Raw genomic sequence first — 26,206 nt, forward strand, 5'->3', positions numbered from 1 at the left:
GGGTATATGAGGTGATGGACTGCAGTTTAGGATATTTTGATGGGTTAGACTTAGATCTTCTTGGGGGAAGAGGACTCTGTTTTAAGTTAGTATCATCTAACTACTTGGATAAATTTCACCAGTCTCTATTCTTACAATCTAAATTATGAAACAACAGTTATAAAATGCCTATGAATCTTACAGAAAACCCCCTTGCAGCCCAGACACCCCAACGCCAACCTCTATTCAAACCATCAACGCCAGTCCCTAATCAAACCACCATCGCCCCAACCAAGACCGCCGCCAGCACCCCCAAACTCCCCCATCCAACCCCTCTCCCAACCGCTGAATTCGCACCCACACTAACCCTCGCAGTCCCCGTCATCCTACTCTGTTCCGTCGACAACGTCACCGGCGTCGTACTCGTGGCATTAACCATCAAACTCGCACTCTCTACCAAAACTGAGGACGCAATCGAAGACGTTGGAGATGTAATCGTCGATTTATACGTTTGAGATTGGACTGATGAGGTCTTTGAACTCTTGAATTTTCTAGTTGATTTACTCGAGCGAACCCCTTTGCTGGACGATATTTTTTTGATGGTGCTGGGGTTGATGGGTATCAGTCTGGTGACTGTCAATAGGAGGGTTTTAGTTGCTGTTACTGTTATGGAGATGATTTCTTTGGGGTTGTGGTCGCAGTGTTGGCTGGGGATGAGGGAGGATGTGGGTTGTGGTTTGTGGTTACCAGAGGGGATGGAAGTGTGGAGAGCTGATTTGGTGATTGCGGTGATTTGGCCATTCAGTGTCACGACGACTAGTGTATCTTGAGGGTTGCTGTCTTGTTGTGGGTTTGATACCGCCATGGATGTAGGAAGTATGCCCGTCCCAGTTGCCAAATCATTTGGATCATATCCCGTCTCAGCTGTCAACATGCTTCCTTGTTGAATTTCCTGTGGCACTCCACTTTCGATGGAATTTCCCAGAGAGCCAGACGGTAGACCAGAAACCGCCGCTGTAGGATTGGTAAATTGGCTAAGTGCACCATTGACAGTTCTAAGAGGACTTGGTTTCTCGCCCGTTCCGATTGCCGCCGTTGATTGCCCTGGTATGATGCTGAAGGCAGGAAGTGCTGGTGCTGGTTCGGGATCCTGATCTATTCCAGTTTCTATAAGAGATACATCAGGAATCACCGGCGGCGGTGTAGAAATGACAGCTGTCGGGCTGTTAGGTTGACTATTAGCTGCCGCTGCAGATATCCCAATACTCGTAGAGTCTCCTTCGTCACCATCTTCCAGATCATCGTCGGCGGCAGCATCTGGTACCTCAGTTGCCGATTGACCTGCAGATTCGACAGGCAACGTTACAGCCGCAGCGATAGTAGCAATCGCATCCTCGGCGGTGCTAGTAACCCAAAACGGAACACCCAAGCCCTGCAACGCTCCATCAAGAGGAGAATCTGTAGCAGCAGCCTCATCTGGGAATTCATCCTGCACATCATCCGTAGACCCGGCATCCGGTAGAGACGTAACGGCCGCCCCCGGACTCTTTGCCGTAGTATCCAGCAGAACTGGCACCGTAACAGCCGAAGAAACTCTCCCATCACCCCTCGAAACCGTCGTCACGGGACTCTGCGGCTCCTCTGGCAACGCAGTATTCCGAGACCCATCCCCCCCATCGACACTCTTTACATCTCCATCCTCCCCCACAGACGTAGTATCCCCATCCGCCGCAACAGGCACCTCAATCACCGAAGTAAGAGACGGATTAGAAGTAATCTGCGGTCCAGCCGGGCTGAGCGCCGCCATCGAAGTCAACACCGAGGCCGCTCCCGGCTCCCATAAATGCGTGAAGGGCAAGGTATCAGTGGGATCGCCATTATCATAAGATGACAAGTTGTCGCCTGAAACCCATACGTGCGTCGACGATGTGACGAAAACAGCGGGTTTTGAGGTTTGTTGTGGAGAGTTACTGAGAGCTGGACTCCCGGTTGTGTGGTCTAAGACTGGAGTTAGGGGGTTTGCAATCGTGTTGGCTGGGACTCCGACGTATGTTTCAACTGGAATGTTTTGGCTGTTCGAGTCCCCAGGTTTTGTTTTTGAAGAATCAACGGAACCATCGACTGCGGTTTGGATAGCAACGACTCCGTTAACGTCGTCTTCATGAATCGTCGACGTGTCGGAATCGGGGGTTTCTTCATCTAGTATTGGTTCAGAGGTCAAGCTTGACGACGGTACATCTGGTATCGTCGGGCTATCTTCAGTGGTTTCTTCATCTTCTGCATCAACGTCTGCTCCCTCCGCTGAAGTCGCAGTAGGAGATGGCTTAGGAGCTAGACCATCCGGCATAACATCAAGTCTCGTCGCAGGAGCTGCTTCCTCTCGAAACACAGTATTCGTAGGATCCTGTTGAATTCCAATATACCCACCTGCACGTAACGGACCATTCCCCACCGCTGGCGTAGGAACCGAGCCCTCTGGTAAGCCGATCTTACTAGTGAGTGCATACGGTAAGTTACCCAACACAATCTTTGTGATTGCATCGAGATCAGGGAGAAGCTTCGCGGTAGACGGACGGGTGAGGCCTACCGTCTGAGTGCTCACAACCATCGGAGGAGCTGGTATGCCTACAATGCGGATGAAAGAGTACGAAGTATGAGTTGGAGATGAGGGAATAGTTGTGTAAGCTGGCTCAGAAACAAGAGCAAAGGGCTGCCGAGTCGTAGTTTCGCCAGAAATCGCCATGCTATTTCCTGGGTGTCGCGACGCAACGGGTAGAAGTAAATCGTTTGGAATTGTTGGCGTAGCTAAAGTTCGTGTCTTTTTTTTGTTAGTGGGGGTACTCATTCAAGAGTTGAATTAGATTCCATGGATTAAAGCAGAACTCACCTCTTGATTTCCACTGAGAAACAACCCAATCTTCGAGGAAAGTCTATGCGGGCCTGTATCACCTGATCCTTCCGGTGGTGGAATTGGCGCTGGATATAGCATGCTTGCGTGTGCGGTCGGTTTTATCGTTTGAACCTATTCCATAGTAAGCACATCTAAAATTGCCAAAACCCTGAATATTGTGACGATGGGTGTTTCGGATCCATGATTTGTGCAAAACAACTGTTCGTGACAAAGAAGAAGAAGGTTTAACCTTTGAATAATCAGAAACACTACTCGATACTAAATAGAAAGCATCAGCAGTCTTATGTGCAGTAGGTCCAGCAAGTCCCACCGCCGTCGAGATGGCTGTCAAAACTTCTGCTTGGATTTGATGAGAAAGACTTGATTGTCGAGCTGGTACCTGAAAGACTGGCGTCGTGGTAAAAGGCTTCTTGGTGATTTCATCTTCAGTCTTTGTGAGGCGGTCAGGTTGCGTCTTTGAGTAGGCTTGAGTGACTGTGTGATTCCCAGATCCAGAGCTCGTAGCAATATCTGCTCCCTCACCACATTTGCCAACGGATCCTTGGACATAATTTGAGCAAGATTTTAGGGGGTGGCGAGGACCAGAGTTCTGAGGGACCTCGAATGCTCTTTTGATGAGTACAGTAGGGGGAGAAAGCTTTTCAGAGGAGTCTATAACTTTTGTGGGGTCTTTTCGGTAGCCAATATCTCTTTGGGCGGCACCAAGAGCCTCCTTATTTTCGACATGTAATATGCTACTTAGAGGCTGTGAAGGCAATGATAAACCTATTCCTCAATTAATCATTGTAAAATACCAACCTAGAAATTCGACTTACAATATACATCTCTCACCAAAAGCAAAACGCCAAGCGTGACCAGCAATCTATACATACAAAACATGATGCAAACACAAGTGGAGAACAAAAAAACGGATCTAACCCACAAGACTTAAGTGCACATTCTCGTATCTCAAAGGGTAAGCAATTAAACACCACATCGGCGCGTGTCTTCGAGAGGAAAGATCCCCGTCTCCGATTTAGAAAAGGTGATTTAGGTTATATCCGGCTGATGATGATCTGAGGATACTCAGGTTTTCATGAGAATGGATGGCTCTGGAAGATGTGAATGTTTGCAAGGTATGGGAGGGAGTGGAGTAAATGAGATGGTGGTAGTATTGGGGACCTGAATGGATCAGCTTTGAGATGTGCATCCTGCGGGTATATCAAACTAATAATAGTCAACGAACCCAACAACGATATCGTCTCAGCTCAACATCTTCATTTCGGGCTCCACCGATATGAAGTGCGAGAAAATTGATTGAGTAGTATTTCTCGCTTAAGGTGCAATGATCGACGATGCTGAATGTGGTCCTTATTCAGCATCCTGTGACACTTTAAGGATCGCGCATCTTCAGGCTCCCAACATCTCGGTTATTGCGACCGAAAAAGGAGGTCATGTTTCAGAGCAACTGTCACCTAGATCAGAGGCTGAATTCTTCTTCATCTCCGAAAGCGAGGGAAGAGTTGAGGAAGCTTATGGTATTGAAAGCGTGTTTTTGAGATAAGGTAGGAGCCTGGTTCCTGTCGCGAACATCTATTAAGGATGTATGGATCGTGAAAAGCCTACTCGATTTTCGTATTCTTGCTTCGTGAAGAACAATATGGAGAAGGAGAGATGATTCCGACGCCCACTCCATGTTTACTTTTCGTTCTTCTTGTTTCCTTCTTTGTATTTTCGAATGCGACTGTCGTGGTTAAACGCGTGGATGCTGAGCCTCTGCCAGTCGTCGTCTCTCCAAGCCAATACTTGTAAGTAGAAACTCTACCTTTCAAGAAAATACTGACATTTGAACGAAGTGAAGGCAACGATGGATTGTGGTCGACATTTGCAATGCGTGTTGGAAACCCACCGCAGAATGTCCGATTTCTCCCAGGTACAACGTCTACCTCTGCATTGGTAGTCCTACCAGAAGGTTGTCTCGGAGCCTCCACCGAATGTGAGAGCACAAGAGGTGGCATTTTCAAAACAAACCAGTCGTCCACATGGAGTGACGTGGGAATTTATGGACTGGGCTTTGAAAACAATCTTGGCTATACAGACAATGGCCGATTTGGCTATGATACCAGTAAGGAAATTGCACTCTGCCGTTCTGCCAGCACACTCTAGCTAATGCAAAATCAGTCAGTTTAGGATACCAAGGAAGTGGCAATCCAACCATAAACCATACAATCGTCGCCGGAATCGCTGGTTCCAACTTTTGGTTCGGGCAGCTCGGTCTGAGTCCGCAACCCACGAACTTCACAGATCTCAACAATCCGAAACCAAGCTTCATGATGCTTTTGAAGCAGCAGAACCAGATCCCGAGTCTCTCGTACAGCTACACAGCTGGTGCGAAGTATCGACTAAAGGAAGTTCTGGGAAGCTTGGTACTAGGCGGATATGATGCAAGCAGATCAAGATCTAGCGACTTATCCTTCCGGTTTGCTAGCGATCAATCAAGGGACTTGACTGTAGGATTGCAAGGACTGTTTACCAACGCGACGGGAGCTAATACCAGTTTGATAAATGCTGGTATCAACATATTCATCGACTCGTCTATCGCTGAACTTTGGTTGCCACTGGATGTCTGCACGGCGTTTGAAGCCGCGTTCGGATTGACGTTCAATAGCACAGCTGGTTTGTATCTTGTCAACGACACTCTGCATTCCCAGCTTCTGACACAGAACCCTACTGTAACTTTCAAAATCGGTGACATGGCGACGGGAGGAGCAACAGTCGATATTGTGCTTCCGTACCAAAGCTTCGACCTGAAAGCTTCTTTCCCAGTCGTCGCTGGTAATTCAAGTCGATACTTTCCGTTGCGGAGAGCAGCAAATGATACACAGTATACCCTCGGGCGGACATTTCTCCAGGAAGCTCATCTAATCGTGGATTACGAGCGAAAGAACTTCTCAGTGTACCCATGTACCTGGGAAGTAAACTCTCCAGAGCGTATCGTTACCATTCCACCATTACGAGCCACGGACAATTCCACCATGTCTTCAATCGACGGTGCTCCCAAACGTCATGGCTTCAGCCAAAAGAAAATCGCTGGAATAGTCATCGGGATCCTCGCAATCATCAGCATACTCGCAGCCACAACTTGGTTCTTTTTGATCCACAAGCGACGCGATGACCCTAATAACGACGCTTCAGCTCACAGTAGCATCGAAGTAGTGATTATCGATCAACAAGCGACGACCGAAGTCGAAGGGGAAGCGAAATATGAGGCTGAAGGAGATGCCAGGTTTGATCCATTGGCAGAAATGGAACCGCAGGATACATTTGAAGCAGAAGGGAATTTCAAATTCCTGCCGGGCGAGGTGATGGGAGTGTTGCCAATATATGAGCTGGAAGGGAGCTCGGTTGAGGAGACATATGTGGAATATCCATTGGATTTGAAAGAGGGTAATTGGATATAATTGTAAAGACGTCGCGCAACTAATTAACAAGAGTTATGGTCGTGGTTGAGCTTGCAAAGTCGAGGAGCCTGTACTGTAATCTCGGGGAAGAAACTATGTGGTCCGTGCATTTCTCGCTTGATTTGATTCGCCCCCCTTCATCGTCCCAAGTTTGGGACAACCCTTTAAGGTACAATAATAGACCTGCAAAGACTCATGTGCGTTGTAGTATCGTTCTTAAATATTGCTATAGCTATCGAGGTCACGAAAACCCCATGGTTATGCTTCTATTAATGTGACTTCTAAACCCCCCCGCACGTGCAGAGTTGCATTTGTACAACCACCCCAACAACAAACGCCAGCCTCGTTATGCTCAAGACATTTTCCCCTCATAAGCAGAGTTACGTTCACAGAGCTTCCAAACTCTCAGCGTCACTTGCATCTATACCCTTTCCCTATCGAAACCAAACCTCACATTCCAGCCATGCCTCCCCAACTCCCCACCACCCACCCTCCCTGGCCCGGGAACCCCCTCACCTTTGTCGTCCATCAGCATGACATCCTGAAATCCGCTCTAAGCCCACCATGCCGATGCATAGACTGTCAACACAGTTTCTACGCCATCGAAGAACAATTTCGGCCCATGTTCTGGTACAAAGCGAATCTAACGGCTCATCCCATGCTGGTCCAGGAGATCATTAGCGATCATGTACAGCAATCTGAGTCGGATCGACAATACCTAACTAAGCGGTTAGAGAGTCATGGTGATCTGATTATGAGTCGGTGGAAGAAGAAGGCGCGGGGGAAGAGAGAGGAGATTTTAGTGAAGGCGATCCCGGAGATTTGTTTGTACCGGTTCATTAATCCGCTGTTTTGTTATACCGGGGCTCATAAGAAAACGGGTATGGGTGAGAGAACTGAAAAACATAGGAAGCAACTATTGCTTCACTGGTTTAATGTCGAGGTTCTGAAGACGAGTCCTGCGGTTTTGTTTGCGCTCTTGCATAATCGTACGGTGTATCCATTGCAAGATTGGGCGCCGTTCGATCAGAGACAACTGATATTGAGCTGGGCATGTGGACATTTCGATGTTAAATTTTCGCCGATGTGTGTGGTTATGTATGGGTCTGAATATGGGAAGGTTGTCGACTGGGACGCCGAATCAGCTCATAGAGCTGATATTGTTGGGTTTCCCAAGGCGGAATTGGTTCTTGAAGCTCAATCACTCCTTATGACCGGACTCAGAAAGGTCGTCGATATCATTCTTGACGGCGTCGATTTCAACGTACCTGGGTCATCCAAGAACTGGAAGGCAATGAGCAGAGGCGGGTTCAGACATAACAACGAAGTAGAGTTGTGGTCGCCTTACACAAACCAAGCATTTTCTGCACCACCCTATTTCTCAATCGATGCTATCATCTCGCTAATAGATGTGCGGTTATCAGCTCAGGGTGACCACCTGATAGATCTTCAAACCGATCCAGCGTACATGAGGCGTTACATTAGAGTCATGGCTCAAGGAATCTTCTACAAGGCCATACCCAAGCACGCTGAAGGATTGCTGTTGACAACTCAGCTATCCAGGGCAGTCTACAACTTTTGGCGAATGACATGGATCAGAAGTGAATGTGAGCATGTCAGAGGAATTCGTGACAGATTCCGTGACAGCATTCGCCCAGGCCAACCTTTACCAAAGGCATACGACAGAGCCCTTGGTGCGCTGGAACTTCTTGTAGTCAATGGAGTCAACCGCTTGGCTGACGGACTCGCATTTAATCTGTTTCAACGGCCAGGCTTTTCACATAAATATACGTCGTCTCAGGATCCGCAGCTGGGTGAAGATTTGTTACATATGGAAAGAAACCCCGCTGCTCCTGTTGACCAGAAACTTCTTTACGATCAAGATCCTTTGGAATGGTGTTTAACCCAGCTACAGGGCCGCCCAGATGTTCAGACAAACTATGACCATGCTGTCATGTTCTCTTTCCTGGAAGCACACCTTGCAAAGAGTAATGCAAAGGATAATGCACGGATTGATGAACTTTTGTTCCAAGAGCTCTCTGATCTAGCATCATGCCATGAGATCTTAGTATCGATTCGTCTTCATAGACCACAGAATGAAGCTTGTGATCTCGACGAGTTGTTGGAGTCAGAAACAGAGATGTCCAGAATTGCATGGAAGACATGGAAACCAGACGCACAACTTTCTCTGGACAAAAAAGACATCAGTAAACTAGGAGCCGATTTCTCGGATAGCTTTCACCAGGCTACTACTCCAGTTGGCAAGAAAAACACTGTATGGCTCAAGAATCAAAAGTTGATGCGTACCGCTCTAGAGAATTTCTGGGATGGACTCAAGAAGTCATGCGCATTAGCTCTAGGCCAATCAGGCCTTATGGCAGGAGAAATAAGTTTTTGCACAGAGATCATATCAGCTACCACCAACCCTGATTACAAGGCGTTGGTGGAGGGAGAAGAAAGAGCGGTTATGGAGGCCGTCAAAAAAGACCGCGGAACTACCGCAGGACCAGCACAAAAGGAATGGGGAAGTAGTGGAACAGAAGAATTGACCACAGCCATCTCCAAGAAGAAGAACAAGACCCGGCCCGCTGAAGCAGAAACAAACTCAAAAGGCAATGTAGAGGGTATTGCTGCGCTAAAAATCGATACCCCGAGTAACAATCAGAGCCTTCCCAAAATAGAAGTCAAGAAACGGGCTTTCACAGTACTAAATTGCATGTATCCAGAATCTGCTGCAGATACAACAAAGACCATCGATTGGGACAACTTTGTCCATGCCATGGTAGATATGGGCTTTTCTGCCCGAAACGGAGGCGGTTCTGCTGTTGTGTTCGAGAACCAAAATGGGGATGGGAAATCTGCTGGTGGCAGGATCATCTTCCACAAGCCTCACCCAGTACCTAAGGTAGATCCCATCATGTTGCAGTCGTGGGGTAGGAGAATGTCTAAATGGTTTGGGTGGCAAAAAGAACTGTTCGTACCAGAGCCCTAACATGATTTGAAGAAAAAAGCAGGTATTGATGTATCCTGATATCATCATGATGCATTTCTATGACGAAGAAAGTGCGTGCGAGAGCTAGAGAAGAGTTAACTGGATATGCTTAGATGCTAGCCCACTTACCTCGATTGGTTTACTGACTCTTTAACTGTACCTGCGGAAGATCAGCTACGCAACTTCACACATGTTGACTGTCGTATGTAACAGACCCATTAATTCGCCGTCCCATAGCGCTTTCATGCCACTATTGTCTGCCGCTCTAGCACTCCCGCGAAGACACAGCCGTTAATGCTCTGCGCTCGGTGTTTCCCATCAAAGCGGACCCTGACATGCAGCCGTCACACGTGGGAATGATCTTCGGGTTCCTGGATAGCAGGCGACATCGCTGAAGACAGTAGTAGCAGAAGGAGAGATCCTTCTCGCGTATCCGGAGATGGTGAGCCGGCGTGTGATTTCGTGAACGGGCATAATTGAGGGTGGTGTGGGGGAAGGGGGGGTATCACCAGAAGCCACGACGGACACATTTCAAGCTCGTCATAGGTGCGATGAGAAGTGATTGACGGGATAAATGAGTTTTCCCTGAAGATCGAGAGATGAAGAGTTATGATCAGTGTCTGGCAAATTGATAGCAACATACGTACTGCCTTTGTGTCCAGTGAAAATGCCCGCGCGTACGCGGAGGAATTCGCTTGCTGGTGTGGTTCGATAAGGCTGCTAAACGCCTGAGCTGTTACGCCAACTTCCAAACCCGATAAGATAGCGAGGTCGCAGAGGCTTCTATTGGCTATTCAGCTGTAAAGCCTCATGAAAGGTTATGATCGTCCTCCGAACCTTCGAATAGTGCGGTTGTTGGATGTGCGAAGTCAACAGTCAGCTTAATGAATGTGGGGTGTCCCGCAGCCCGGGAATAATAGCATTCGACACACTTTTGGCCTGCTAATTTTAGCGATGTTCTCGCCAAAGAGAAGCTAAGAGGACCCTGAATTTCAACAAATGCAGGGGAATTTTGTGGCCATCGAATAAAAATGTGTTCATCTACACCACAGTTCTGAAGATGTGTTCAGGTCGTACCCTTCCCGCGCTCTAGGGAGCGACCCCATAAGTGCATATCTGAGTAACTCGGACTGGGTTTCGGGCATACGCCGCAAGCCTAGAGTCAGATAAGGCGCAGCAAAACGCTTTCGAATACTTAGGCTTTGGGTTCCTCCTACTGCTCAACTCAAATCCAATAAGCTATCAGTGAAACAGCCGGACCATCTTACCTGCTTTCACCTCAAAATTGCTTACTTTCGTGATTTCCTTTTTCTCAAAGCTCTAATCCTGGTGTATCGTATCATCTCATGTCATAACACGAATCTCGGCTAAGGACTTGTCTCCAATATGTCGTCCTTCAGAGCAATCTTCGCACCAAAATCAGAGCGGCCACTGTCGCAAACTGCTCAAGGTTGGCAGTCAAAATACCATCCACTGCTGTCATCTAATGGGCAAAACCTCCTTCGTTCGCAATTCAGTATTGCAGATTGGTTGGTGATAGGATGCTGTCTCCAAGCTGTGATTGTACTATCTAGCCCTTGGGGGCTACTATGGAGCTTGGTGCCTACGTTTGCGCTCGCAACTTGGAAAGTATGTAGGACGATGATGGTAATAGTTGGTTGGTTAGAAAACAAGCACATGAAAGGCGTGGTCGTAGGAAAGACCACTGCAATCTTCCCGAAAGCAGACGGGAGCTTCTCGAGGGAAGTTGGTGATAGCGTTGGTGGCAGGGGTGTGGTTGTGATGATGTTGACCTCAAAATGCAATCAGTAAGTGTTTTTCGTCCATCAAGAATCGAAACCTGACCATACCATAAAGCCCGCTAGGAATGATGTATCCCCCATACAAAACACTTCTTGATCATGGCCGCACCATGTTCATGGAGATTGAGAAGAATGCCGAGGAATTTGGTCTCTTGGGATACTCGAACTTCTATGGAACAGACGTTACTACGAAATGTATCAGCATGTCTGTTCTCTATTTCGCAGATTTGAGCGGCCTGCACCGTTATGCGCATACGAGCAAGGCGCATCGAGCTGGATGGGAATGGTGGGCACAGAGTGGAAGTGACGTGGATATGGTCAGTATTGGACACGAAGTATACGATGTACCTGAGGGGAAGTGGGAAACAATCTATGGCAACTCAAAGCCATTTGGATTTGGTGAGTATCCTGGCATGTTGATATGTTGATATGACACTAATATGAGACAACAGCTGCCACAACTCATGCAATCAAAGCAAATGGGGTCGAACGAAAATACGTTTGTCCTATCGTAGACAACAACAGAATGAATGCTTCTCAGAGAATGAGTACGATAAAATGAAGGCCTCGAGCCATCATACTGGTCCGTACTCAGAAGAGACTCGAAGGAATTTGTTGAAGATTGAAAAAGCGACGAAGGGAACGAACAGAGAAACATGGAAATCCTCGGAGAGGTTTGACATCGACGGCGGCCCACATTGAGATCAGGAAGAGTTCAGAAATATCAGTGTAGGACGTGTACAACCGGAGCCTCATATGATTAGGACGATCAGAGATAGGACTGTACCGAGCATCAGAAATAAAACCTGCTATTGCAAGCGTTACATCTCCAGAGAGCCTGGACATTGCCGAAACCGTACGCTGCCCAGGTGATTGGATAGAAGTTGCATTCATAAGGAGAAAGGAAAACCGGGTAATGATGCTTCAGAAATAGCAATTCGTATGAGAATAAGAGAAGGCCAACAAGCAGCAAACTGTGGCATAACCAGATTTTGATGGTCTGCCTAGTTGGCAACGTTACCAAAGAATACTTGCCCATGCAGTGTGTGATCGAGATCAAGGCGAGTTTTCAAGTTTTCGATATCTTGTAGTGAAAGTTGAGCATGGAGACTGGAGAAAGAAAGTCGCGTCGCGAAGTATCGGAGTAACAGCGGGTGAAGACTCCACGCTAACCTCTTCGGGATGCCCAGTACACCCCACCATTCACCCCGCCATGCGGCCCCAAGATCAGAGGAATTTGCTGGTGTTGAGTTTTTGTTTCTTTTCCACTCGACCTCGTCGCAGTCACGACAACTTCATCATCTATTCAACGCGTGTTCCTTCGTGGTAGGAATATATTTTCCCGGAATGGGTGCAACAATTGTTCTTGGATCTCAATGGGGGGTGAGTGTTGAATTGGCATAAGTCTGGTTGGTGCGTCTCTGACTCGATGGGTTCTGTAGGACGAAGGGAAGGGAAAGCTGGTCGACATCTTAACTGAATCCGCCGACCTAGTTGCAAGAGCGCAGGTGAGATTTTGCACTCAATTGAAAATTGGAATGATTATCACTAATACGGTATCAGGGTGGAAATAATGCTGGTATGACGCATCCTCTAACTCTCCCTTCTTCCTTCAAACGCGAATCGAACAACAACCCTCTTTTCGATACACGCACCGATTCTTGAATATTCCCGAATTGCAGGATTGACATCTGTTAGGTCACACCATATCGCATAATGGCAAATCATATCATTTCCATCTTCTTCCCTCCGGTCTCATGAACCCAAAATGCATCAACTTGATCGGAACCGGTGTCGTAGTGCACATTCCATCATTCTTCAAGGAACTGGCAGAATTGGAAGCGCAAGGCCTCGAAAAGCCGCGCGAGAGAATCTTCATCAGCGACAGGGCACATTTGAGTTTGAAGTTAGTAGAGTTATGGTTTGAAGTCGTGGGAAATACTTATAAGCTTCAGTGTACACGCTCTTGTTGATGGACTCGAGGAAGTTGAATTGGGAGGAAACTCCATCGGCACAACTAAGCGTGGTATCGGACCAACATACAGTACAAAGGCCGCTCGAAGTGGTATTCGGGTTGGAGATATCTTTCACAAAGAATTGTTTGATCGCAAGATTCGAGAGATCGCGCGTGCCTATAAATTAAGATATGGGGATTTGCGTAAGCCAATGCCAAACACTTTAATATTACCGGTTCTCCGATTTTATGGGATCGCGAACAAGGCCATTCAAAGTCTATTAGCAAGTAATTTGAAATGCTAACTATTTCCAGTTACCTATGACGTCGACCGGGATATCGCAAAATTCGACGTAAGTGTTTCTTGTTCTGAAAGATGACAAAACTCATGCTAAGTTTTTTCAGAAATACCGTGAGGAATTAGCGCCTTTCGTTGTTGATGCTGTTCCGTTAATTGCATCTGCGGAAGCTAGCAACTCCAGAATTCTCATCGAAGGAGCAAATGCACTCATGCTCGACTTGGATTTTGGTAGTTATCCATATGTCACTTCATCCAACACTGGTCTTGGTGTAAGTGATTTCAGAGTGGTCGATTCGCTCAACGCTAATTATTCCAGGGAATCTTTACAGGACTGGCGCTCAACCCAAGAAAGGTCACTTCAATCATTGGTGTCGGTAAGTTTTCTGGCACGATGCACGTTATGACTCACTAACAGTTTGGCAGTCAAGGCATACACAACTAGAGGTACGCACTAAGACAGCATCGACATGCAGTTGATATTAATCTTATCTTAGTCGGAGGTGGCCCATTTCCATCAGAAGACGAAACCGAGGAATGTGTAAGTATAGACTCAGTTCATCTTGATTCCAGTCGGAATTTTAACATTTAAAAGGGCGTGAAATTACAAGAGGTCGGTCGTGAGTGGGGAGTGACCACTGGAAGGAGACGTCGGTGCGGATGGTATGAAATTTCGGCCCTTGTCACCAATACAAAAATTAATTGTGATCAGGTTGGATTTAGTGGTCTTGAAATACAGCTGCCAAATCAATCATTGTGAGTAACACCTCTTGTCCTCCTAATTAAACTTGATGCTACATTTGCTGACTTCAAATAGATACTGAGCTGAATATTACCAAACTCGATGTGCTGGATGGGTTTTCAAAAATCAAGATCGCTGTTGGGTACAAAGACGAACAGGGAACAGATATGGGGTGAGTTGATTTATTCGGCGATTATATCTTGGGCATTACTAAGTGAGCACTAGTTGGCCTGCCGATCTCAGCCGTCTCGACAATTGTCAAGTCACCTATCACGAAATGGACGGGTGGAATACCCCTACCACAGAAGCACGCAAGTACAGCGATCTACCAAAACAGGCACAGGAATATGTCGAATACATTGAGGTATATCTTCTCTAGCCCCTTTCACCACCCTTTACTAACAAACCTCAGAAATTCACCGGAGTACCTGTCAACTATATCGGCGTTGGCGCAAGTCGAGATGCCGTGGTCGTAAAAGGCTTGTAAATGGGTGAAAATTCCGTAATCTGACATCAAAAAAGTTTATATTGGTTTAATTGGGTTGCAGAGGGATATTGGACAGCTTTCTCTGGGTTTTTTTGCTAGACTGTACTGTATAACCAATCTCCTGGGTATCCGAAGGGGGGACGGGTTATAGAAATTAAACAGATAGCAAGGACGATGGATCATGCATGAATATACTTTTTAGATCTTCTATTTTTCGGAGTTGATGATGTACGGCACAATTTTTATAATTGTACAAAGGGGTTTTCGTGCCAAGAACCTTCCACTATATATGGAGTGATACAGGCCAGATAGTGTCAACCCCATGCCATCACATCCATGGCTATATACCCAAGTACGTACAATCACATCTTCTTCCCGTATGTCTTCTTTACACAATAATACCGATGAGGCTCACACTTATCATTACAACCCCCTTCCCGTATATGAATATTATATTACACCCCATCCCCCTCATCCCCCCCTCACCCATATCCTCATGAAAACTCCGTAGGAAACGATAAATCCAGATTCCCCTGCAACGCGGCGTCGATGCCATTCAGATCGAAATTCGGATCGAACATGTCGAAGAGATCTATGTCGGTGAGGGAGTCGAACATTGAGGGGTTGAAGGTTGGGGGTGTTAGGTGTGGGTTTGGGTTTGGGTTTGGTGGGGTGGGGATTGGAGCTGGTTGGGAGGTTAGTTGGGGGTGGAGGGGAGGTCAGTTGAGGTATGAAGGGGAGGTCAGTTGAGGTATGGAGGGTGGTTTGGGGGTGTTGTTTAGGTGGGAAAGCTGGGGAAAGGGGGTGGACTTACGAGGGATTGTATTTGAGTTCTGCTGCACAATAGCATGAGAATCGTTACTGTGACCAACCTCCGACCTCAACCTACTCCCCTCCCTCCCCACAACCGCCACAGCAACCCTCTCCACCTCCCTGACAGTCTCCAACCCCATCTTTGCCATCATCCCCGCCGACCAAAAGAACTCTCCAAGTTGTTCCAGGATCAGACTCGTCGCCTGTATCTCCTTCTGCGCCCTCGCGCGGTACATGGCTATTTTGCTGTGCCGCATGCGTCGGTAGGCGATGCTGAGGGAGAGGGAGATGGCGTAGGGGATGAAGGGGAAGAGGGTTAGTGTGTAGAGGTGTGAGAGGGTGGTGGTGGTGGTTAGGTGGAGGGAGGCTAGGGTTTGGCGGGTGAGTGATGGGGAGGAGGAGTGAGGGTCTTCGGGGGATTTGGAGCGGAAAGAAAGCATGGATACGGCGAGGTAGAGGGTTTCTACTGTGGCTGTTGAAAAATTAGCGTGGGCCATTGCATTTGTGTAACGAACATACCTATAAGTGGCGTAGGTGCTTGAGAAGCTTTACAGTCCATAATCAGCTCTTCGAAAGAAGGAAATCCGTCTTCGAGATTCGTCGACGCAGAGGTGGATGGGCGGTAGAGCCGAATCACCTTATCCAAGAGCTTAACAACCTCAAGAAGAAGTCGGAAGCATGGATATTTCTGTTCCTGGAAGCTCTTGAACATATCTAGCCCAATATCGCGCTCATGCATGAGAACGGGCCTGCCGTTGAAAGCAGCGTTCATTCTGTCCAGAGCCCAGATACAGCATAACAACCTAGCGCCATAGCTAGAACCACTTAGCTCCCGTGCGGTCTGCAAATGAAGGCCTATAGTATGACAGTGATGAATCGCCTTGGCGCAGAATTGAGAATTCCACTCCCCGCCTTCAGGTCCATTCGCGTACTGACACATGAGAAGTAGGGCCTGGATGATTACGATCTTATCTGTGACGATGCCGAAATCGATGGATAGTTGCATAGAGCCGGAGATTTTGTGACCGAATTCTGTACATGATACCGGAGCTTCAGAACCTAGGAGAAAGAGGTAGTCTTTGGCGATGAAATTGCGAGATGCCGCTAGGCAGATACCCTTCTCTAACAAGACGCGTCGCGGATCAGTGGGCGGATAGGAATCGAATACGTATCTGTCGATGATGGGGAGTATTGGGTAGCAATTTTCGAAATAGAGTTTTGAGAGGAATGCGATGTTGTGGGATGGCGGGACGGTTGAACGAGCTTCTTCTTCTAGTCTGGAGATCATAGAATGGTGGAATAAGGTGGGATATCCAGTCGCGGGATCGACTTGTGATGGACGTCCTTCTGATGGTTGTTGGATGTTGGTTCTGTCTCGAGTCTTCTGGGATATCCATACGCCAATGCCATCTTTTGTCGAAGCACTTCTTACGGCATCTGGGCTGGTCGCAACTAGCAACGTTCCCTCTGGATTGAGGTCGCCAATAAATCGAGAGCCCAAGGTTTCGACATCCTCTCTATTCTGTGTTCTCGTAGTCTGTACTTCTGATCTGCCCTCCTCCACAGACCTACTCATTCCATTCACAGCAGACCCGTCCTTAGAAGATTCTCCTTTCCTATCCCCATTAGTAAATGGTGACGGAGTAGCCGAGGAGTCTTGAGAACCCTCTCTTGAAGCACTTCCTTCGACATTATCATCTCCACGCACGTGAGCTTGCTCCTGCCGTCGCTTCCGAAAATCCGTCTGAAAGTTATTTCGAAAATCACCTTGTTGCAGAACTTCCTCGAAGTCCGATTCCAAGCCATGTTCACAGCGGGTTTTCTTCTTTCTGCAATCCTCACAAGCCCGGAAAATACGCTTTCTGAGACGCTTTTTCTGGTTCTGAGTAGCTGGTTAGTGATTTGCGTAGGACTATGTGAAATGTGCAAAACTTTAGTAACTGTGCTATTCGGTATATAAATAACGAGATAGTATCGGATTGAAGAGCACTTGAAAGTGAAAGTTAACTCACAGCTGGTTGCCATCTCAACATCACCATGTGCTTCGGAACAGACGGGTCTTGCGGAGGCATCCCAAGAAGGTAATCCGCCTAATTGAAGATCCGAAAACTGACTTCTGCGAGTACAATACCGCAAGCATAACTCTTTAAAAATCTCTTCCCGTTATCGAATCGAAGATATGTAATCCATCTATCTATGGCGTAGTACACATGGATATAAACATTATTTAACTGAACAGTGTTAGTTGACGTTGTGACTTAGTGGAGGTGGCAAAACACCGGATTATCCACATCGGGCAAGCTCCCGCTGTTTGGAACTCGGTCACGTGTCATAACTCTTCCTATTCAAAAGTTACTTGTGCAAATAAGAGATTAACAGATAAAATAAATCAAATAGACTCTTACAAAATATACCGTTCTCAATTTCGACAATTTTGTCAAAATTGTTTCGCTTAAGTCAAGATACGATGTGATAAACGATTGAAACGAGAAATATACTAGAGGTTGTTTTTATTGGAGCGAGGTCAGAAGAAATAGATAAAGGGGTCAAAAAATCCTCTTTCTGCAAATACCAGTAGAGTATATTGTAACACGATAGAAGATAAGTTAGTACCTTGCATCTTAGATCGATGCCTAATCAAAGAATCCTTGACTCTAACACTTAATCGCTCTCGATGTCTAAAACAAGCAGCATCCAAACTCCACAGTCCGTCAATCAAATACACAAAATCATGCATTTCGTCTATCGTTTTCAGTAAATAAGACTCTCGAGGCTTATTCCAGGACAAATCAACGAAAAAGCTCGGAAGTCGTTATTACTATATACGTCATCTTCAAATCACACATCACAAATCACGTCGGCATAGGAGATAAATAGTTATGTGGAACAGACTTTTCATTAAAGCCTGATCAGAATCATCCCATATTTCCACCACTGAAACGCGTAGTTGTAGCTTTCTGTGTGCTATGCTATGCTAAATGTGCCTCAGCCTGGATGGGCAGGAGCACTTCCATTTGCCATCAGCGTAAGAGCAGACATTAGATCATCTCCTTCAAATCAACAAATGAAGAGAAAAGATCCGTTGACGGTCTGCGTGTTCCGACGCCCAAACGCAAATCAAATGATGGAAAAAGAAACGCTATTCTTCCCTCCTTTGAGAACCCTCGTCGCAAGATTACGAAGGCTCTGAGAAGATCCACTTTTGTCTAATAAGAAGCACCGCAAATACTCATGGCAGAAAACAAAGATTGCCCGCATGATCCTCTAAAACGTAACTATAACAACAATGACCTTCGAATGAAGTTTAAAGCAGAAAGATTTCGACAACATGACCGTCATAATGCGTTGTATCAAACCCAGGGAATATCTTCCTTCCTAGGTAAATGCACCATGATGGCACGCCGCAAGTGGCGCTCCATGCGGCTGGCTTCACTGAATCAATCTATCGGGGTATCGAGACGAAGTGAACAGCCTGAAAATCGCTATCTAATCGTATGCCGTTCGAGGGTTGCGGACCACAACCAATCTATAGCTAGCCTAATTCAACAAGAAAAAGCTAGCCCTGTCGTGATCATGTCGCTATCGGAAAATCGGAAAATGTTTGCGGTAAAATATGAAATCGAACGCGAAGACGAATCGAAATGTAAAAATTGACGAGAAAAGTTGGGAATCGCAGATGAGTTTCTGTCATCCCGGTAACGCCCTTTGCCCAGGACTCAAGTATGACTTTGAAAAGGTAACTGGTACAGGGCTGAAGCGACGTCGTGAAGCGGTTTTCTACCACCAGGAGGATTGGGGCCCCATGTTCTTGTCTTGGTTGCCTTGAAAATCTGTTAGTTGTAATCCCTATTATAGTGTAATTGAGAAACTTACCATATGGTTGACCATAAGCACCACCTGAACTGCCACCGTAACCACCGCCAGCACCACCACCGTAAGCAGCAGCTGGAGGACCGTTGAATCCACCACCACCCCCTCCGTATCCGCCACCACTGCCGCCGTATCCTCCTCCACCACCACCAGCTCCAAACCCTCCAGCAGTCTTTCTGAAATCGCGGTTGGCACCACCTCCACGGCCACGGCCTCCTGAGCGACCGCCTCCGCGACCACCACCACCGCCACCGAAGCCAGATCCTTCACGAGCAATGTTCTCGAGGAAAGCAGGAACTTCTTGGTTTGCTTCCTTCAAAAGATCAAGGAGATCCCGGACAACGCCTCGGTTACCACGGTTGAAAAATGCAGTGGAGATACCGGTGTTACCAGCCCGACCGGTACGACCAATTCGATGGACATAATCGTCAATGTCAGTTGGGAGATCGTAATTGACCACGTGGGTGACGTTCGGGATATCGAGGCATGGCAAACAGTTAGCAAGGTCCCCAAGAGTGTATGATTAGTAGCAAAAGTGAAAGTGAAATGTATTTGACGAAATGAAAAGTCCAAGAGTCCAGGCCGACAATGTCGAAAGGACGGCGTCCAAAAATCCGGCGCTTGGCGAAGGTTAAGCGGGCTTACCGCCCACAACCAGCCATTGCTGAAGAGTATTGGGTTTGGCGCGCTCTTGTTGTTCCTCGGGCTTCTTGGTTTGAGATGTTGTAGGCGTAACACTCGCGGCAAGCTTAGCGCTCGCTTCTCTGTCTCTGATTTTCTTTGCATGTGGCCGAGCATTGAGATGCCTTTCTAATCTCTTTTGAGATGAAGCAGCATGTTGACATAGCTCGCACCAAAAAGTCTTGTTCCGAATGGCAGTTTGACCGCCGCCCCTGCCATTTGTCTGTCTTCCAATTCCCGCGACCTTCTTTTTATGTGCAGAGCCGTCAAGATGTCGAATTCGCTTTGCCTCATTGGGAAACGTCAAATCGCAAAGAGTACATTTGTATGTCTGAGCTTCCAACGCTCTATCCCGTGACCGCTTTGCCCAAGCTGCGTGGACTCCTGGGCCTTTGGCGAGGGTGTATTTCGTTTGAAGTGCGGTATGTCTCTCTGCGTCCTGAGCATTGTAGGCCTCACGTTGCTCGGGTGTAAAGTACTGGAGAATACCCTTAGGAATTTCCATGATCGAGAAATGTGTGCAGAGACCATCATAAGTGAAGCTCTCGCGAGACCAAGGACAAAGACCAGGCATGAAATAATGCTTTGTGCGGCTCTTCATGGTCCAGAAGCACAGAGAGAACACAGTCTCGAGGAGAAGAAAGAGAGAGCGAAACCGATATTTCTCCGAGGCGAGTGGTATATCTGCCCAGACGAGGAGGCCCTTGTGAGTGATGGTGAAGCCTTTATCCATAGAAGAATTGACATACTCCGAGACAGTGTCGATGTATTGGTGAAGCTGAGATCTCCGATCATATGTGCTCATACGCCTGAGAACACCGACTGTAAAGGTGGTTCCGCTGCCAATGTAAACACGAGGGAGATGACCAGGCTTTTCAAGGACGAGCAAGTAGACGGCCCATTTCTTGTTCAGATGTAGTGGCAGAGTCTTAAAAAAATCGATTGTAGGGGGCGTTGCAGCTTGAAAAACGTCTACCAGACCAGCAGCAAATTCAAGCGTTGGTGCGATTTGCAACAATTCAGAGATGTGATTTTCTGTGGGAAAGACGACGTCAAAGGCTTTGCTTTTCATAGCAATTCCGGTGAGAGACAGGCAGGTCCAGGTCATCCACATAATGAATACTGCAATGTCTTCGATGTAGAACGGAAAATGCTCGACAGTGTCGGAATCGGTAGTACCGATTCCGCTGTCATCACCGACACTGTCGTCGCTGGTATCCATAGCTTCGAACTCCGCAAAATGAACACTGTTCATTGAATCTACCAAAAGCTCAGGGGAATTGACAGAGACAGTGTCGTCGGTGTCCATTGGTTATTTCAACAAAGTAGAGGAATTGGCAACGATGGTGAGAGAAGACTGTACATGATCAATGGCTGCACCGATCAGTGTGGGGCAAGGTACTTACGGTTGACAGGCTGACGGTCAGGCTTCTGAAGGACGACGTCCTAATCCAAACCCTCAGAGTGGTATGCTGAAATTCAAGGACGACACTGTCGGGGAACGGTGGGTATTTGAAAGGCCTGATAGAGGGCGAACTTTGTGCGTGACGAGCGTGAGGTAGCTAAGACAGCAGCGAACACTGTAACAAAGTCAGTGATTGGTCCTACCGATTCAAGCAATGGTGAGCACTTACATCCACGGTCCCGACGGTCGGGGGCGTCAGAGCACGGTTTCGCAGACTCAAACAGGGGTTCACACTGCAATAGTCAGTTATCGGTCGTACTGGTTTGTCTGTGATGGTGAGGGATACTTACATTCTAAGAGGCTCCAACTTGGACGACGTCCAATACCGACAATGTCGTAGAATAATCACAGAACAACAGCAGAACGATTGCTGGAGGCGTTGGGGGATGCCGGGCGAGGTTGTTGTGGTTGTTGTTGTGATGAAAAGAAAGAAGAGAGGGGGGAGTAGAATTTAGGATGTATGCTTCCTCTCATCATGAAGAGGAAAGAGCTGTGAAGACTCCTTCCTCATCAAAAGAGGAGTAGCATCAATTGAGGTCATCGTGGTTGTTGATGAGGAAGGCACGAAGTTGAGGAGGAAGGTACGTTTTGATGATCGAGCCCTCAAAGTGGGCTCAATATCAAAACACCAGATTTTGGAAATTGAGCTAGTTTGGAGGGCTCAATCTTAAAACACAGCATTTTGAAGTTTGAGCCACTTTGGAGGCTCAATCACAAAATTACACACTAACTTTACGATATTGTAACATTACAAAATGTAAATTAAAGTGCTAGGCGGCGGTAGATTGCCGCGCTAAGCGCAGACATTGGCGCCAAAGCCCACTGGAATCAGTGAATGACAATTCTGTCAAGACGAATCCGTAATTACTCAGAACAGTTGGTGAAATATACATGATGTTTCGCCAATTGTTCTGAGTAAATACCGAGTCGACCCTCCTCAGGAAAAAATTGTGATTGAATAGGTATGGGTAAAAGGGGTGGAAGAAAATCAGTACATACCACGAGCAGCCACAGCAGTAGCAACGAGAATTGGGCAACGACCATTTCTGAACATCTCCAAAGCACGCTCACGCTCTCTTTGGTTGCGGTCACCGTGGATAGAGGTAGCTGGGAAATTTTGTCCGATGAGGAAATCGCAGAGCAAATCGGCCATACGCTTGGTCTCGACGAAGATCAAGGTCAAACCAGCACCGTGAGTGTGGAGAATATCGAGAAGAACAGATCGCTTATCTCCATCCTCGACGTACTCAACCTTCTGGGTGATGTTCTCTGAGGTGGAACCAACACGGCCAACAGACAGGAAGATGTAGTCCTTCAAGAAATCTCTGGCGAGCATTTGGATATCCCGGGGGAAGGTGGCTGAAAACATGAGTGTTTGACGGAGTTGAACGCCCGGCATATCTTCCCCTTCTACGATTCTTCGGATTTGTGGCTCGAAACCCATATCCAACATACGATCAGCCTCATCAAGAACCAAGTACTTGATGTTCTGGAGAGAAATGCGGCCACGCTCGATGAGATCGACGAGACGACCTGGGGTAGCAACCAAAAGATCACATCCACGCTCGATTTGTCGTAGCTGAGAACCAATATCTGCACCACCATAAACGACACATGGGCGGACCCAAGATCGATAAGCGAATTTGCGGGACTCATCGTAAATTTGAGAAACAAGCTCACGAGTAGGAGCAAGGATCAATGAGGTTGGGTAGGCCTTGCGTTGACGACCAAAGTTACCACCACCCGCAGCTGGTGCAGCAACAGGACCGGTTTGGAAAGCTTGGGACAAGATTGGGAACAAGAAACCACCAGTCTTTCCTGAACCAGTCTGAGCACAAGCCATCAAATCACGACCACCCATAACGATAGGAATCGAGTACTTTTGAACTGGGGTTGGGACCTTGTAATGAGCAAGCTCGATGTTCTTGATCAGATGGTCGTCGAGAGGAGGGTTGGTGAAGGTAAGGACTGGCTCTGGTACATCATGTCCGGATGCCTCGACTGGGATATCATCGTACTTCTCGAAGTTGATACCGGTCTGCTGTTTGGTTGGGTCATCTGGGACACCAAAAAGCTCGCGTTCCATACGTTGGTTGGCTGGTCCAGCAACATGCTTGCCGTCAACCCATCTGCCATCACCACCTCCACGAGGAGCTCCACCGCCGCCACCACTGCCGTTGCCACTTGGGCTTCCATACGCGTGAGGGTTGAACGAAGACTTTCCCTGGTCGTTCCATCCGCCTCGTGCTGGAGGACCTCCTTGAGGAGTGAATGTTTGGGCTTGGGCGTTAGGACCCCAGTTTTGTGGAGGGGCACCACCAGCATAGCCGTTGTTGTTGCTGGAAGTACACGTTAGTGGGAGGTCACAACTGAGAATTAGCAGAGGTACATACTTCGCCCATGCGCTTCCGTTGATTCCAGTGGCTCCGGGAGCTGGTCCTGGACCTGGGCCTGCCATACTATCTTGTCCCATCTTTCCTCGCATATGTGGAGGTCTGTATGAGTTGCCCCCAAGACTGAGGCCGTTCATGTTGAGTTGATCCGCCATATTGAAATAATAATTTCCAGATACCGAAAGTGAGGCTGAAGAATATAGATCGATAAAAGCTGTCGACTGTGGAAACGAGACCTTGTAATAGAAGTCTTTGAACGCTCAAGAGATCAAGCAGATCTAAAAGAGAGCGTGAAAAGAAGACCTGTGTTGTATTCTAAGGCGCGCCAGAAATTAGGGGTTGGAAGTCTAAATGCTTCCGAGTTGAAAATTTTGCTGCTCTCCGATATAGAAACAGAGAACGATCTTTTTATTATCCGATTCCTCCGAAAGAACAAAGAACTTTCAAGGAAATTAGGTGTTGTATTTTTGAGGTTGGTGATCGTGGGATCGAGGGGTTGTTTGTGTAGAGGAAGAGAGAGAGGACAAAATATTTCGAAGGCGAATTTGACTTCTCTGAGATCTTCGACCGCCTCGCTTGGGGGTCACGCTAGTCAGTTCTTGTCAGTTTTGGGACGTCAAGGGGGCTTTATGTAATCATGGTTCACCGCCCATTTGTTGGTGCATGAATAAGAACAAAAGAGTTTTTTTTGGTGCAGATGTTTTATTTCCTAGGATTTCTATCGGATACGTTTGAACCCCTCATCGTATTTGGTGTTTGCTGTTTGCTAGTAGAAACAGGCTCGAAGATACAGCAGACGAGAGTCCTTGTGCACGGATCTCCAAAGTATCATTTACCATTGATTTCCGACAGCGCAGCAACTTGGAAATCATCGTGTTCAAATTTGGAAAAGAAACAACTCTCTAATCTTATATTTGTTTTGTTCTTCCACCTTTGACAGGAGTGGCAAAGTACAAGAGTTTGCTTCGAAATCAAAGTATTAGTACAAACAGGAGATCACTATATGTTTACGTCTCGATACACAGTAGAGAGCGTGACTCATGACGAAGCTGTTGGTTCAAGTCCTCGTATGATCAGCCATTATAACTTACGAAAGCTTGATAACTTGTGGATCTGAGTACCTCAAGACGCTTCCAGGTTGCTTTGATAGTGATCTCGAAATTATTCTTCGTCACCATTGGAAAGTATCAAGAAAAGTCAAGCATGACATTGTAGGCTATTCCGCCGGGCCGTCAGACCTGCCAGAGATAACGCGTCTACTATGATGGCAAATATACAGTAATGAAAGGTGGGTGACTGATTGAGAACGCCCAAACTGCAGTGTTTTTGCTTAAAACTTCTGGGGAGACTAGATGACAATCAATACCTGGCGAGAGGCTTCCTCTATTTTTGCTCTTCTCACCATGCACAGCAGACCACGACTCCTATGGTTATGGTGCATACCGACCACTTGCCCACGCCATTCGCCTCTTTCGAAGTATTTCCCGTTTGCCAGTAAATCCGTGGTCGCTATTCTTAATGCGTTGCTATAATACATCCGTGCCAGTTGACAAAAGTTTTAATGGATTGCAGCGGAACCGAAAACGTAGGAATCAGCTACACCACCTTATGGACATGCCACCCTCGCATCGTCATTGTATTCAACTTCCTTAATCCCATCCTTCGTGATAACCTTGACCAGCATGCCCTTGAAATCGATAGGTAACCTCCTCTTCAGCTCATCGGTACACATCCTTAGAATCTTCAGACCCTGCTCATAGTCAATATCTGGGTGGTGGTGTTTGTCGAGGATAGAGAGGCAGTAGTATTGGGCGTAACCGTGAGCCGCATACGGCAGAGGAGCGAGCGACGCTAGATAGTCCAGCCAGTATAATGATGGCTTGAGGGTAATAGGATCAACGCCGCCCAGAAGAAGATTGACGTTATATGGCTTGCGAGAACGAAGGGACGAGGCAAGTTCACCGCGGACGAAATTCGCGACGGCGGAGGGAGAAAGGTCAATTCCATTGCGCATGGAGTAGAGCTGCGCATTTGCTTGGATATATTCTGCGAATTGAACTAAAAGAAGTAACGTCAGCAACACATCTCATACGTCAGCTATTAAATGTTTACTTACTTGTGTCTCCAGCTTCTCCAGAAAATGCCATCAAAGTATGCTTGTTGAGCGATCTTGTCTTGTCGTCCGCAGCCTTCAATACTGTCGCTCCTCGCATGGCGGCTTTGCTAGCAGCAATGAGGGTAAAGTCCTTGCCAGTGATACCGAGTAATACCTCCATGATTGCGATGTTGTTGTTATTGTGATATGGAGGTGATGGACCTTTCGTCGAGCTGTTGTTGGAGCTTGAAGCTCAAAGTAACTTTCCACGCGTAGCTGATGCC

General features: G+C 47.2%; 9 protein-coding genes across 9 annotated transcripts; 4 read left to right on the forward strand and 5 right to left on the reverse strand.

Annotated features, from left to right (window-relative positions):
• Positions 1–250: 250 nt before the first annotated feature.
• Positions 251–3,769, reverse strand: GLAREA_05912 (uncharacterized protein; the record flags this gene model as incomplete). The annotated part of the gene is made up of 4 exons (XM_008081326.1): positions 251–2,797; positions 2,867–3,001; positions 3,120–3,655; positions 3,706–3,769. The coding sequence occupies 4 exons, from the start codon at positions 3,767–3,769 to the stop codon at positions 251–253; spliced, it is 3,282 nt and encodes a 1,093-aa protein (XP_008079517.1).
• Positions 3,770–4,214: 445 nt separating this feature from the next.
• On the forward strand, positions 4,215–6,330 carry GLAREA_05913 (Acid protease; the record flags this gene model as incomplete). The annotated part of the gene is made up of 4 exons (XM_008081327.1): positions 4,215–4,407; positions 4,653–4,677; positions 4,726–4,994; positions 5,051–6,330. 4 exons carry the CDS (start codon positions 4,215–4,217, stop codon positions 6,328–6,330), a joined length of 1,767 nt encoding a protein of 588 aa, XP_008079518.1.
• A 463-nt stretch (positions 6,331–6,793) lies between these two features.
• On the forward strand, positions 6,794–9,322 carry GLAREA_05914 (uncharacterized protein; the record flags this gene model as incomplete). The annotated part of the gene is made up of 1 exon (XM_008081328.1): positions 6,794–9,322. One exon carries the CDS (start codon positions 6,794–6,796, stop codon positions 9,320–9,322), a length of 2,529 nt encoding a protein of 842 aa, XP_008079519.1.
• A 1,644-nt stretch (positions 9,323–10,966) lies between these two features.
• GLAREA_05915 (uncharacterized protein) lies at positions 10,967–11,686 on the forward strand (the record flags this gene model as incomplete). Its single annotated transcript, XM_008081329.1, has 3 exons — positions 10,967–11,130; positions 11,180–11,523; positions 11,577–11,686. 3 exons carry the CDS (start codon positions 10,967–10,969, stop codon positions 11,684–11,686), a joined length of 618 nt encoding a protein of 205 aa, XP_008079520.1.
• A 785-nt stretch (positions 11,687–12,471) lies between these two features.
• Positions 12,472–14,605, forward strand: GLAREA_05916 (P-loop containing nucleoside triphosphate hydrolase; the record flags this gene model as incomplete). The annotated part of the gene is made up of 15 exons (XM_008081330.1): positions 12,472–12,507; positions 12,567–12,632; positions 12,688–12,703; positions 12,823–13,030; positions 13,080–13,282; positions 13,394–13,431; positions 13,484–13,648; positions 13,696–13,753; positions 13,803–13,823; positions 13,874–13,917; positions 13,972–14,039; positions 14,089–14,132; positions 14,194–14,290; positions 14,344–14,482; positions 14,531–14,605. The coding sequence occupies 15 exons, from the start codon at positions 12,472–12,474 to the stop codon at positions 14,603–14,605; spliced, it is 1,278 nt and encodes a 425-aa protein (XP_008079521.1).
• A 494-nt stretch (positions 14,606–15,099) lies between these two features.
• Positions 15,100–17,490, reverse strand: GLAREA_05917 (uncharacterized protein; the record flags this gene model as incomplete). The annotated part of the gene is made up of 4 exons (XM_008081331.1): positions 15,100–15,290; positions 15,420–15,890; positions 15,938–17,300; positions 17,431–17,490. The coding sequence occupies 4 exons, from the start codon at positions 17,488–17,490 to the stop codon at positions 15,100–15,102; spliced, it is 2,085 nt and encodes a 694-aa protein (XP_008079522.1).
• A 1,705-nt stretch (positions 17,491–19,195) lies between these two features.
• On the reverse strand, positions 19,196–21,278 carry GLAREA_05918 (C2H2 and C2HC zinc finger; the record flags this gene model as incomplete). The annotated part of the gene is made up of 3 exons (XM_008081332.1): positions 19,196–19,239; positions 19,292–19,633; positions 19,934–21,278. 3 exons carry the CDS (start codon positions 21,276–21,278, stop codon positions 19,196–19,198), a joined length of 1,731 nt encoding a protein of 576 aa, XP_008079523.1.
• Positions 21,279–22,422: 1,144 nt separating this feature from the next.
• On the reverse strand, positions 22,423–23,982 carry GLAREA_05919 (P-loop containing nucleoside triphosphate hydrolase; the record flags this gene model as incomplete). The annotated part of the gene is made up of 2 exons (XM_008081333.1): positions 22,423–23,773; positions 23,828–23,982. 2 exons carry the CDS (start codon positions 23,980–23,982, stop codon positions 22,423–22,425), a joined length of 1,506 nt encoding a protein of 501 aa, XP_008079524.1.
• A 1,451-nt stretch (positions 23,983–25,433) lies between these two features.
• GLAREA_05920 (N-terminal nucleophile aminohydrolases (Ntn hydrolases)) lies at positions 25,434–26,103 on the reverse strand (the record flags this gene model as incomplete). Its single annotated transcript, XM_008081334.1, has 2 exons — positions 25,434–25,885; positions 25,944–26,103. The coding sequence occupies 2 exons, from the start codon at positions 26,101–26,103 to the stop codon at positions 25,434–25,436; spliced, it is 612 nt and encodes a 203-aa protein (XP_008079525.1).
• Positions 26,104–26,206: the final 103 nt, after the last annotated feature.

Source organism: Glarea lozoyensis (genome assembly GCF_000409485.1).
Source record: "Glarea lozoyensis ATCC 20868 chromosome Unknown GLAREA15, whole genome shotgun sequence".
NCBI classification, from domain to species: Eukaryota; Fungi; Ascomycota; class Leotiomycetes; order Helotiales; family Helotiaceae; genus Glarea; species Glarea lozoyensis.